The sequence below is a fragment of the Grampus griseus genome (assembly GCF_964374135.1).
Source record: "Grampus griseus genome assembly, chromosome: 11".
In the NCBI taxonomy this organism is placed as follows: Eukaryota; Metazoa; Chordata; class Mammalia; order Artiodactyla; family Delphinidae; genus Grampus; species Grampus griseus.
The window spans coordinates 41,644,880-41,658,539 of NC_139005.1; the positions used below are offsets into that span (position 1 = coordinate 41,644,880).

A 13,660-nucleotide genomic window follows, 5' to 3' on the forward strand; every position below is an offset into this window, starting at 1 on the left:
TCTGTTTTACATATTGGGGGTCACATAAGATCTTGTTTGAAAAAATGGGTCCTGCTTTTAAAAGAGGGATAGACTAAAGAGACGAAGACAAAAGAAGAGAGAAACAAAAAGGAAAGAAGAAAGAGACTGAGGGACGGGGAGACGAAGAAGATAGAGAAAGAAAGGATGAGAGTGGGAAAGGGTGAAAGGGCAAGAGAAGGAGAAAGAGAGAAGAGCAGAGATGAGAAAGAGGAAGGAAGGAGCAAAGGGGAAGGAATGCAACCTCTGTTCCTGACTGCATTGCAGACTCCCATTGTGAACTCATACATCTTTGAGAACCTAAGACAGACGGTCCACGTGGTGGCTTGGTTGACAATGCTGGTTCTGCTGTAAAGAAAATAAACAACAATAGCAAATGCTTTCATAGCACTTGCTGTATGCTGGGGTGTTCTGAGGCACTTTATATATGTTTTAGCTCATTTAATTGTTGCAGCAAACTGAAGTAATTTACTCAAGGGCCCACAGTTAGCAACTGCCTGAGCTGGTTACGCCCGTATATGTCTGGCTTCAGTGTGTGTGCTTTTGACTGCTTCTCTGATAATAAATAGTTTAATGATACCACGTGTAATAAAATATCTACCGTTTATTGAGGACTTACCTCGTGCCAGGCCCTGTGCTGTGTGCTATCTGTAAGCAATGGAGGAGGATTATAGGATTCATTTAGTCCTATAGCCTGCAAGTCAGTGCCCTTTTAGATGAGGCAACGGAAGCGTAGAGGACGCAGTACCTTGCCTGAGATCATACACTCGTGAGTGTGGAAGCCAGTTGAACCAGGGTTGCTATGCTTCCCAAACGGGTGGATTGCGTTTTGTTTATAACTAGATCCTTGTTAACTGGGATGTGACCTGGCACTGGTCATGCCTCCTCCTCTCTGCCTTCAAGAGAAGGAAAACTGAGGGAAGCCCTCAGGAAAGTCAGCACTCCCTGGCCACCTTCCTTCTTGTGTTAATAGCAGTGATACCCACCAAGTTCAACCCTTTTGTTTTCTTCCCAAGACTGAGGGACTACCTTTGTTCTCTACTCACTACAGAGCTGGAAGAGTCTCAGAGAAAGTGCCCGCCGTGCTGGTATAAATTTGCCAACACTTTCCTCATCTGGGAGTGTCACCCCTACTGGATAAAGCTGAAAGAGATTGTAAACTTGATTGTCATGGACCCTTTTGTGGACTTGGCCATCACCATCTGCATCGTCCTGAACACGCTGTTTATGGCAATGGAGCACCACCCTATGACGCCACAGTTCGAACATGTCTTGACTGTAGGAAATCTGGTAAGATGGAGCACGGCCTCCTGATTTGACCATCTGAACGGGTTTTGCCAGTAGGAATTTTTTTTCTGAGACTGAAAGCTGGAGTTTAGTTGAAAAGAAAGTAATAGTTAATTGGAAGACAAATGCTTCCACATATGCCGCAGCCCCGCCGCTTCCGCTCACTGTTGTGATCCCTTGGCTGTTTCCTCTTTCTGCAGAACTTTGAAGACGTCATTTAGGAGCTGTTGGTTGCAGAATAGGAGGCATGGTACAGTGGGTTGGTTTCCTCAACCTGAGCCAAGGACTTGTGGATTTCTTTCTCATTCTGTTTCTCACATTAATTCCTGCATTACTCCAGCAAACCGCTTCCCCTTTTTCACCTTCAGTAACAACCACCACAAAATAGGGGAGCTCTTTCAGGGCGTTAAATCTAATGATAAATTTGCCCACACCGTCATATCTTAATTATCCATATGGGGACTGTCCATGGGAAATTTTAAATTCTAGGCTGGTTTCCCCTCCTGTCCAACTTCTGAGTGTCATCCAGTTTCTACCATTAGTTGATCTGTGCCAAATTTATTTTAACGTTGGTTTAAGTGATTCATTTATATTATTTAGAAGATAAGTATGCAGTTTTTAAAAAATAGATTATGTCGTGTATCGTGAAGTCAAGTAGTTGTAATTTGGGAATTTCCTGTTTTACTTCTTTAGTACAAAAATCAGGAGTTGATTGAATTTTGATCGACTGTAAAGAGTTAGTTGGAAAGAATCCTCTAGGTCATCTGGCTGCATTATTCCTTAGGAGTTGCACTATAGGCATGTCAGATCTAGTTGTTACCATTTAATTTGTGCGTGATCTCTGCCTGGTATTTCTCTCTCTCTCTCTCTTTCACACACACACACACACACACACACAGAGTTTCTACCTTAAGTCCTAATACACTATTAAAGTGTTATAATATCATTTTGACTGCTGATTCGGAAAACACACACTGGTTAGTCCTTACAGCTGATGTGCTCTAGTACACATCCAAGGTGATACTCTAATCTTTCCAATCTTTATGTCTGAGTTAGTGACACACTTCCGACTCACTACAGCAATGTGCAGCTCAATGAAATACCCAGAGTCTTGGAACAGGATACCCTCACAGACTATCCAGGAAACCTGTTAACTGTCTCTGAAAGGCCTCTGAAGGTAGCTCGCTGTGTGATTGGCCGACCCTGGGGCTTGGCCTTCAGGCAGCATTTTGAGCCAATCAACAATATCATAGCGATATAAGCTTTATTTTATTAGCCAATAGTTACGTAACGAGAGATACGACTTGATCAACTTCGTTGTTGATGGTAGTGGCAGTGATGTGTTTCCTGCAGTGTTTTGTTTTTCTCAAAGTCTTTACTTCTACTTGCTTTTCACAGAATCAGTCCTTGATTTCTAAGAGGCCTACTTGCTTTTCACAGAATCAGTCCTTGATTTCTAAGAGGCCTAGAAATTTTGAGAGGCCTTTTCACATACTACCAGCAGAATTGCCCTCAGACCAGGCCAGCAAATAACGTTATTTTTCGCTTCTTGAAAATCTAGAGGGGACTTCCCTGGCAGTCAGGTGGTTAAGACTCCACCCTTCCACTGCTTCCACTGCAGGGGGCACGGGTTCCATCCCTGGTTGGGGAACTAAGATCCCGCATGCTGCACAGCACAGCGTCCCCCCCCCCAAAAAAAGAAAACCTAAATTAGAGTGGTGAGCGTTCAGAAGACTTTGCTCAGAATCATCACTGAAGAAGAGGGAGAGAGGAGAAGGTCAGCAGCTAATATTTAGGGACTTCCTGAGCTAAGCCAACCAGAACCAAGTTCTGCAAAGAGAAAGCACTCCGGGGGCAGAGTTTTCAAGGGAAAAGTAATGTCTGATTAGCAGTGGGGATGGAGAACAGTGAATGGTTCAGGATACTTTGGACTGGCCAGTGAATTGGACATGAGGGTTGAGGGAAAGAAATCAGGAATGGTGCCTAATTTGGGGAAGTTTGGTAACCGAGGGGGAAATGGGGATGACTGAGCAAGGAACAGGGGTGGAGTTTAAAATCAGGAGTTCTGTTTTGGACATATTAGCCTTAAATGAGCCATTGATTTCTGTCCGGAAATGTTTTACATCTGTAAAATGAGGATGACACCATGTCAATCAGTAGTTGGGAGGAAAAAATGAGAACCTCTACAGAAGTATTTGGACTAGTGAAAAGTCCTCTCCGTACTAGAAACTGTGTAAGTGTAGTTCAGCAGGAGGATTTTCAAAGGCTTGGAGATTTGGATACAGCCTTTGACTGAACCTGAGAATAAGAGAACAACAGCAACAAAAAATGGGCGGACTAGCTTGTGAAATAGACTAGGACCTTCTCTCTCTTTTTTTTTTTTGTGGTACGCGGGCCTGTCACCGCCGTGGCCTCTCCCGCCGCGGAGCACAGGCTCCGGACGCGCAGGCTCAGCGGCCATGGCTCACGGGCCCAGCCGCTCCGTGGCATGTGGGATCTTCCCGGACCGGGGCACGAACCCGTGTCCCCTGCATCGGCAGGCGGACTCCCAACAACCGCGTCACCAGGGAAGCCCTAGGACCTTCTCTTGTGGTTGGACGGTGAGACTTTTCCCACAGCTGGGACAGTGAATTGAGTTGTGTTTGTCCACAAACGTGCAGATAGATGTTTTTGAGGGAAGATGAGAACAGCGTTCTGTAAATTGGCAATCCCTGCCTCTTCCATCCTCCCCATAAGAAAAAAATGTTCATAATAGGAGGAAGAGTAAAGATAATTCGATCCAACCCCCATGTTTTGTAGAGGAAAGTGAACCCAGGGAAGCTACTTGACTTTTGTATTGTTTAGTAGATAAACGTAATGATTCTTTTCTTGCCTTTTTTTGGTAACCATTTGAACACAACAGTGAGTTTATAATGTGGTTTTTTAAACAATCTTAATCTTACAGAAAAGTTTCAAGTACAGCGTAAAAAACTATTTTTTGAGAGTACGTTGCTGCCACAGCCTGTCACCCCCAAATACCGTAGTGTGCTTTTAACAAACAAGTACATTCTCCTGGGCTTTTGCAGGACTGTCGCACAGCAAGACTGTCATCTTCTCATTACATCTACCAGGTGGCACGTGATTTGCGTTTGTCCCATTTCTGCCTGCGGTCACTGGATCACTTGATTAAGGAGGTTCTGCCAGGCTTCTCCCCTGTACAGTTACTCTTTTTCCATTTATAATTAATAAGTGTTTGTGAGGAAGACACTTTGAAGCTATCTAAATTTCCTGTTTTTCATTAAACTTTTGATGTATTCCTTTACTTACTTATATCTGTATGGACTCAAAGTTTTCAGTCTTATTCAGTGGGTTTTATTTTAATCCATTACTATCATGTACTTAGATGTTTAAACCATTCCTGATTTGGCCAGTAGGAGTCCCTTCAAGGTGGCTTCTGTATCCTTTCAGCACATCCTCATTGCTTCCTTCCTAAGACCATTGAGGTCTCAGGGACCTCAGGGATCCCCGACTACACTTTGAGATCTGCTGCACTAGGACATAAATTCTTAGGTGAATATTTGATGACATTCACAAGAGGGACGTGTATATACAGTTGATGTGCTGCTCGTAGTTCCCTTTTTTAAAAAAATTTATTTATGTTTGGCTGTGTTAGGTCTTTGTTGCTGCACGTGGGCTTTCCCTAGTTGGCGGAGAGCAGGGGCTACCCTTCGTTGCAGTGCACGGGCTTCTCATTGTGGCGGCTTCTTTTGTTGCAGAGCACAGCTCTAGGCGCGCAGGCTTCAGTAGTTGCGGCACGCGGGCTCAGTAGTTGTGGCTCCCGGGCTCTAGAGCTCAGGCTCAGTAGTTGTGGCACATGGGCTTAGTTGCTCCGCGGCATGTGGGATCTTCCTGGACCAGGGCTCGAACCCGTGTCCCCTGCATTAGCAGGCGGATTCTTAACCACTGCACCATCGAGGAAGTCCCTGTAGTTCCTTTTTCTCCTCAAGAAGCATATCACAGTGCCAAGAAGAATGGCATCAAATGGATAACCTTAAATCTACTCTTCTCCATTTAATTCCTTCCAATAGTTACAAATTTATTTTCACCCAAACCCCAAACAAGGGCAGCACACTATGTGCTGAAACAACATGGGTGCCGACCTCTGTCGCAGGCATTTCTACCAGGCACCCGGAGGCCTTTCATCCCATTGAAAGGCAGCACCACATAACTGTGTCATTGATCTTCTGTCGGGAACCAGAGTTCCCACAGTATAGATATTCCGAGGCCAGTCAGCCCGTGCTTGTTACTGAGCACTTACTGTATGCTCACCAAGAACTAATGGGACAGCAAATTCAGTCTCTACTTAGTGTGCGTTAAGTGGGCTAATGTTTCTATGTAGAGAAACCTTTGATGGGCTGATGCTAAGGGTAAAGTGTGTGTCAGGAGTTGATTCACTGCCCCTACCTTCCTGACCTCGCGCAGAGTGGTATTCTATTTGTAGACGCTTAGCTTGCACTATGAACTTTGATTTAACTTAACCAGATCTCTTCAGGGAATATTTTCTTTCAGTGTTAGAATGCTGCATCTTCAATTTAGCAAAGTGGGGGAACCATGGAAACGTATATGGACCCCCAAAATTTCCAGCCCGTTTATCATTTTGTTGTGTTTTCGTCAAGTCATTCTGTTTATTGCTATACATTAACTCAGTGTGTTTCAAAACAGTGTCTGTAATCTAAGTCTTTTTCACTATTTTTAATTCTGTCCTCAGACCATATCTCCAAAGTTTTCCTCAAACTCCTTCATATGTAAAGTTGGTAACGGAGTGGTTACAAGTACTAACTTACTATGAATTTTAAATCTGCTGCGTGTAAAGTCCTCTCCTCTAAAAAGAGAATATTCAGTCATAGTCGTATGTTACATGCTTAGGCTAGAATGAGGGTATTGGTCTTGTCAAAACTGGGGTTCATGGGAATTTACTCTCTCCCTGCACGTTATGTTACTAAGGCCTTGGGAAGGATACAGAAAGCATTGGGAAACCCAAGGTGCTCTGAGAGGCAGAAAAGCGGGAGCCAGGTAACAGGGAAGACGTCATTCTCGTGCCCAGTAAGCTCCAAATCTAAAAGAATTACTATATTATTGACTATCATATTGAAAAAATCAAAAGGAAAGACCAGAGTCTCCAACAATAAGAAAATTCTTTGAGGATATATTTACCCAATAGAATATTATACAAGCAATAAAAGTGAGAATTAGGAAGACCGTGTTGCAACATGGAGTCATGGTTAAATGAAAAATACGTGATACGTGAAATGAGTCGTGATAAGTCAAGATAAGTGTAAAGCTAAAATATGTAGTCTGTGGTTTACAACTCTGACAAAATATATATGCATTTGAAGAAAAAAAAAAGAAAAGGAGTACATGAAAATAATAGTTGTATGCAAGGTGGTGAGACTGTGAACGTTTCTCCTGTATTTTTCACACTTTTAGCAATGTTCTGTTGCTTTTACCATTTAAAATAAGAAGGCTTGCAGTATATGTCGACGTTTGAGAAGGCACATAATGTCAAATCAGGAATAATACTGTATTTTTTAAATACAATTATAACACGAGTGATTTTTTTTTGGCCAACATCCCAAATGTGGCATACGCATTCAAATGACTGCTGACCCTTTAGGAGTCACCTGTGTGATATTTTCAATTGCTTAGAATAATTTTTTAACTGCACGTTTGAACAATATGAATTGGGTAGTTCTGGCAACAAAGATGTGAACATTTCCTCTTCATTCAAGAGGAAAATAAGGGCTTCCCTGGTGGCACAGTGGTCGAGAGTCCGCCTGCCGATGCAGGGGACGCGGGTTCGTGCCCCGGTCCGGGAGGATCCCACATGCCGCGGAGCGGCTGGGCCCGCGAGCCATGGCCGCTGAGCCTGCGCGTCCGGAGCCTGTGCTCCGCAACAGGAGAGGCCACAACAGTGAGAGGCCCGTGTACCGCAAAAAAAAAAAAAAGAGGAAAATAAGAAGACTTTCCTGCATCATGTGGCATGGTCAGGGGACATCCGGGTATTGTCGGCCTCAGGTGCAGAATTTAGCCAAGGCTGGTGCTTGTGGCTTCTTGGACGTGCCATATTCAAAGATAATGATAAAGGCGTTTTCTTTTTATTATTTCTTTTTTCTTACCCCTGCCTTCCCCTCTTTAGGTTTTCACTGGAATTTTCACAGCGGAAATGTTCCTGAAGCTCATAGCCATGGATCCCTACTATTATTTCCAAGAAGGTTGGAACATTTTTGATGGATTTATTGTCTCCCTCAGTTTAATGGAACTGAGTCTAGCAGACGTGGAGGGGCTTTCGGTGCTGCGATCTTTCCGATTGGTATTCCATATTTCTCCAATTTCTTTTTATATTTCCTATCTTGCAGCTACTAGAAAGAGTTTTGCATAAGATAATCTGATGATTTTTTAAAATCTTTAGCTATATTTCATTGGCTGTTTATTGGCTTAGCAACTAAAATATTGAAAACTTTTCTGCTAACTACCTAATATAGAAAGTAGTTGTTAAAATCAGTCAACAAACAGAAATCAACTTTATGAAGTTCCTCAGAAAATAATGGTTAATCTAAAAGACGAAGAAGAAGGATTCCCAAGGGCTATTCTGAGGTCCAGTTTGGATTTGCTAGTGAGCCTCTTTCTTTATCTGAACATCTCCCTGAAGTGGCAAGAATTTCTTCTTTTTCAAAGGTGGCTCCACTCTTCTTCTATCATGGTGACCCCTTCCAAAATATGAGAATAAAGTAATGTTTTTTAAAGTTATATTGAAATTAGTAGTTGAACATCCATCATTAGCTAAGAAAGATTTTTCAAATGTATTTGAAGAAGTTAGTGTTCAAATTACTAAAATGCCTCTGAAAGAATAGTTAATGATATCCTCGAAGTAGCTTCCCATATGCACAGGCATAAGTGATGTCCTGATTAAGTCGCTTGAGCAGCTGAGTTATCATGGGGATATCCCACTCAGACAAAGCATCAGACAAAGCAGCTCCTTATTGGGAAGATACCTAAGCACTTGTAACTGAAAAGATTTCAGGATATTCAGCATATCTAAGAAATAGAATTGGATTAGAGTGAAACTGTTTATAAAACAGAAATCTCATTGAATCCACGTCACAAATATTTGTCAAGTTTCTGGAACCTCTGCTTACTGGTCTTTGGTTAGGATCCAGCCCACAGTAGACTTTTTGAGAATACTTCTTATTTTCTAGAAGATAAGATGAAGAATTAAGAGATAGAAGCCTTGCCACTAATACTCTTGATAAATTAAAAGCCAGTCAGAATAGGGAAAAAATATGAGAGACCCAGAGTGTGCACAGAGCCACATCTGGTAAATCTTGGAACTCTCAGATACGATTCAAGTTTTCTTTTTTTTTTTAGATTTATTGAGGTTTATTTTTATATCAAAGGATAGTACAAATATTTACCATACGCCATTAACCTAAATACAATAAGTTTAACCTTCTAAAAGTGCAATTGCTTGCTCAGAGATAGATCTGCAGATAGTTTTGCCACGTAATGCCAGATTTCCCTCCTCAAGGGTTACATCAAATTACAGTCCCACTAACAATGTATGAAGACTCAAGTTTTAAATAGGAAGAAAAAAGTCCTAATCAGTGCTGTTGCCTTCTACCAGAATTCTTATTACATCACGTGTTAGTTATTAACTTAAGACATACGATGACGATCTCTGTTCATGGGCTTCATGCATTATAATTCTCAGGCTATTAGCCAAGACCTTGTAATCATTCATTACAGAATACAGAAATCTCGTGATTGAAAGATACCAAAAGTTCTGTCCTCTGAATTAATATCAGTATAGTCCCTTTTCATAAGCTATTTGACATATTGGAACTTCCCCTGCTTGGAGGTTGTGGTTTTCCTCCAAGTTATTCCAAGCATGTCACGAAGTTTCGTATCAGCGATTGATTATTTATTGGCAAGCAAAAAGAGAGGTATGTAGAATTTTTAAATGCTTGCTTTTTTGAAGAGACAGATGATTTATTTTCACCGTCCTTACCCAACTGACCTTTTGGTTCACTACAAATCACATTTTCCTTGATATGACCCTTGAGAAGTCAGAGGAAAATCAGTGGGAAAAGGCTTATTTCAGGTATATGGATTTTTAAAAGGTAGATTGACCCAGAGACTAATTCAGGGGACTAGAGGCAGTATTCTTGGTTCTTAGTTCTAAATCTTTCACTTCCTGTGCAGTTAATCTGTTTTCCTTCATCTTTGCCTCAGTTTCTCTCATTTTCGTCTAAGATACTGTTAGAAAGTCCTGGGGATTTCCCAAGGGTGCTCGATAAATGTTAAGATGATCTTAGTAATTTCATATGTTTTTATTGTAGCCATGTGGTAAGAATAAATGAATTGAGTTTCACTTGGGTTTTGTTTGGGTTTTCTTTTCCCCATAGCTCCGAGTCTTCAAACTGGCCAAATCCTGGCCCACCCTGAACATGCTGATCAAGATTATTGGAAATTCAGTGGGTGCCCTGGGCAACCTGACCCTGGTGCTGGCCATTATCGTCTTCATCTTTGCCGTGGTGGGAATGCAACTCTTTGGAAAGAGCTACAAAGAGTGTGTCTGCAAGATCAACCAGGACTGTGAACTCCCTCGCTGGCACATGCATGACTTTTTTCATTCTTTCCTCATCGTCTTCCGAGTGTTGTGCGGGGAGTGGATCGAGACCATGTGGGACTGCATGGAGGTGGCCGGCCAGGCCATGTGCCTCATCGTCTTCATGATGGTCATGGTTATCGGCAACTTGGTGGTTAGTACTAACGTGTAGATCTCTTTGTTCTTCGCTCTGAACGTCTTACCCTTGACCCAGAAGCCCAGTCTGCTTAGTGCTTCTACTACCTTCCATGTCTGGGTTGGTCTTTATTCTTTCTTGGCTGAAGAACCCTAAGGTACAAGTGAAGGAAAGGAGACTGCTGTTTTAGGTCATGAGCCCCACAATCTGTCAACCCTCTTTCATAGTTGTGGAAACAAAACTCAGCGAAGTTAAGACATTTTTCCAAAGTCACACAGCTGATAAAGAGTCAGGGCTTATATTAGATCCTTGACTTCAAAGTCTATGCTCTTTCTGCTACACAAAAAAAAGAATTTCCCGACCTTGACAATATTGATCTTTTGGGCTAGATCATTACTTGTTGTGGAACTTTCCTGCATGTTGTAGGGTGTTTACAGTATCCCGGCCTCTACTCTTTACTGTCCAGTAGTGACTCCCGTCCCAAGTTGTGAAAACCAAACATGTCTTCAGACGTTGCCAGCTGTCCTCAGGGGTCAAAATTGCCCTCCATTGAGAACCGTGGATCTAAACCTTCCCAGGATTTTATCTAATTTGTATAAGTTGCAGATCAATTTCTCGCTTCACTCTGATCTGTCCGCCTGCTGTCTTCTGCCTCTGTATATAGAACATTCCCCAACAGAGACTTCACACCTTGTTTCTCAAAGTGTCATCTGAGGACCAGCAACAATGAGATCGTTTGAGAGTGTCCTAGAGACGCAGAATCTCAGACCCCTCCCCAGAACTACTGAATTAGCATCTGCATTTTTAACAAGATCCCCAGGTGATTCACATGCATGCTAAAGTTTGAGAAGCACTCATCTTTCAGGTCAGGCCAAAGCCCGCTTGCAAGTGTAGGGCAAGGAGGGCTGGAAGGAGGCATACTCAGGTGACCCCTTATGAGCGCATCCGCAGTAGGGGTCTTCCTTTTCCTGCCACAGAGAAGCATATGCCAGTAGAGGTTCCTACTCACCAACCTCTGAACTAGCCATGCTCCCCCTGTTCTTTCATTGGACTATAAAAATAGACACTGTAATGTTCCTTACTCACTTGCATTCTCCATGCCCAGCCAACTTCCCCTCAGTCCTGATTCTTCTGGTCTTTCCACTCCTTCAGTGAATACAACTGCTGCCTACTGGTCTGTAGTGGGATCAACATTACCAGCCCTGACCTCCTACCGTTTCTCTAGCCTCCTGTTCTCAGTTGTCTCAGGGGCATCTCCCCATGACTGGCTATAGATACCTGAGCACATGACAGAATCCACTATTATTTCTGCCTCTGATGACACCTTTCCCAGTTCCCCTTGGCTCAGTTCTTCTGCCCATGTAGTCTCTAGTAACCTATAAGTCTTTCTGATTTTTCTCTCCACTCCTAGTAAATATCTGATGTCTTTCATATGTCTTTCTTCTTAGCATGTCTATACCTACATCTTTCTTCATAGTATTTCTGAGATCTGCCCCTTCCTTTCCATTTCTACAACCCATCTGTTATTTCTAAAAGTGTGAGGAAGACCACCTTCATCACAATCACCTGAGTCTCACTCATTAAAAGAGGCGGAGTCCCAGGCCTTACATCAGATCTACTGAATCAGAATCTTTCAGGTGAGGCCAAGGAACTGCTTGTTTTTAACAAGCATCCCACCCCAGGAGATTCTTCTGCATGCTAAGGTTTGAGGTTACTATAGCCTAATCCAGACCCTCATCAATTCATGCAAGCAACAACCTCCTAATTCCTAGTTCCCCCTCACACCCCCCACCCCCGACCCTTGTACGTAGCTAGTAGGAATGACTTTCTCAAATCTCTGTCATCACCTGTGACTCCTTTGCTCAAGGACCAGTAGTGAATCCAGTTAAATAAAATTCAGATCTTTCAGCCTGGCCTTCAGAGCCTTCTGCAACTGACCCGCACTTTACCGACCATATCCCTTTGTAATTCTGCAAATGGCCGCAGTAATGATGATGCATATAGTTCACATATTGTTTCCATTTCTCCCACTCCGCACATATGATTATCTCCACTGAAAAACTATGCCTTACTCTTCTTCAGAAGTGTGACAAAGTAAGGGCCAAGTGTAAATCAAGAAGTGAACATCTCTCCCACTTTTCAAAAGTAAGTCTTAATAAAAATAATTAATTTAATGCCCAATGTGGTGAAATAGGGGAAAAGACAATATAAATAAAGCTTGTTTCTGATGGCTTGACACTTCGATATATGATAGTACACAAAAGTCACCATCACTGTCTTGCTAGAGCTACTTAATTTTGATAAATGTTAGGAAAACAAAGAAAATTAATTCTTAAAATAGGGTGACATCAAATATATTACCGTTCCACCTTCTAGATCTGTGCTATGAGAGTCTGGCTCTCCAAGCCTACTTTTTTTCTAACCTGGGTCCTCCAGGACATCTGCTGCTCATGAACACATAGCATCTATGCATTCTTTGATCCTCCCCAATAATCCATGCCCACCTTTTTGTTATTATTTTTGGGGAATTTTCTCCCAAAGTGGATACAGCCTTTGCTTTCTTGGATTATAAGAAAAGCAGTATGTTTTGAAGTACATATATATGTATATAACACTACAAAAGAACCAAGAAAAGGGGTACTAAACTCCTTGTATTACAACCAAAACCAAACCAAATGCCCACCTAGTGACATTTAAAACACTACGTGGGTCAAGTGAAACACAATAGAAACTCCTGAGTCTTTCACAGAAGTCTGTGGGCTCCCAGTTTGCAACCCTAGTTTAGTGGATGCCCTTACCCAGTACCATTCTACATTCCCTCTCCTTTTTCCTAATGCTCCTGGTCCAGGTGCTGAACCTGTTTCTGGCCTTGCTCCTGAGCTCCTTCAGTGCTGACAACTTGGCAGCCACAGATGATGATGGGGAAATGAACAACCTACAGATCTCAGTTATCCGGATCAAGAAGGGCGTGGCCTGGACCAAACTGAAAGTGCGCGCCTTCATGCAGGCCCACTTCAAGCAGCGCGAGGCCGACGAGGTGAAACCTCTGGACGAGCTGTACGAAAAGAAGGCCAACTGCATCGCCAACCACACTGGCGCCGACATCCACCGGAACGGTGACTTCCAGAAGAATGGCAATGGCACAACCAGCGGCATTGGCAGCAGCGTGGAGAAGTACATCATCGATGAGGACCACATGTCCTTCATCAACAACCCCAACCTGACCGTGAGAGTGCCCATCGCGGTAGGCGAGTCTGATTTTGAGAACCTCAACACCGAGGACGTTAGCAGCGAGTCGGACCCTGAAGGCAGCAAAGATGTAAGGTCCTAGCCTAGAAACCAGTCTTGATCCTATGTGAGAACAAACGGCTCTGTCAGCCCCAAGGCTTCGGTTCAGCTCTGGGTCTGGCAGAGAGATTCTGGAAGAGCCGACTCTCAACTTTGAGAACCAACCCTACCCACCCCCCATCGTTATTCTAGATGAGCTAGATTCCTGAGATGTTCCCAGATCTGTCTCCATTGCTTCTGGATCATCTGGGTCCAGAGGCTGGAGAAAACCGTCAAGTACTTCCCTG

General features: G+C 43.0%; 1 protein-coding gene across 3 annotated transcripts in view; it reads left to right on the plus strand.

The window, feature by feature from the left end:
• The window catches only part of SCN8A (sodium voltage-gated channel alpha subunit 8), a gene marked incomplete at both ends in the record, with an annotated part of 112,112 nt that overhangs the window by 71,168 nt on the left and 27,284 nt on the right, over positions 1 to 13,660 (plus strand). For all 3 annotated transcript variants that reach the window (XM_082666544.1, XM_082666545.1, XM_082666546.1), the window contains 4 exons: positions 1,070 to 1,308; positions 7,481 to 7,654; positions 9,747 to 10,103; positions 12,934 to 13,404. In XM_082666544.1, the coding sequence (XP_082522670.1) occupies positions 1,070 to 1,308; positions 7,481 to 7,654; positions 9,747 to 10,103; positions 12,934 to 13,404 (1,241 nt within the window). The remainder of the gene's footprint in view (positions 1 to 1,069; positions 1,309 to 7,480; positions 7,655 to 9,746; positions 10,104 to 12,933; positions 13,405 to 13,660) is intronic.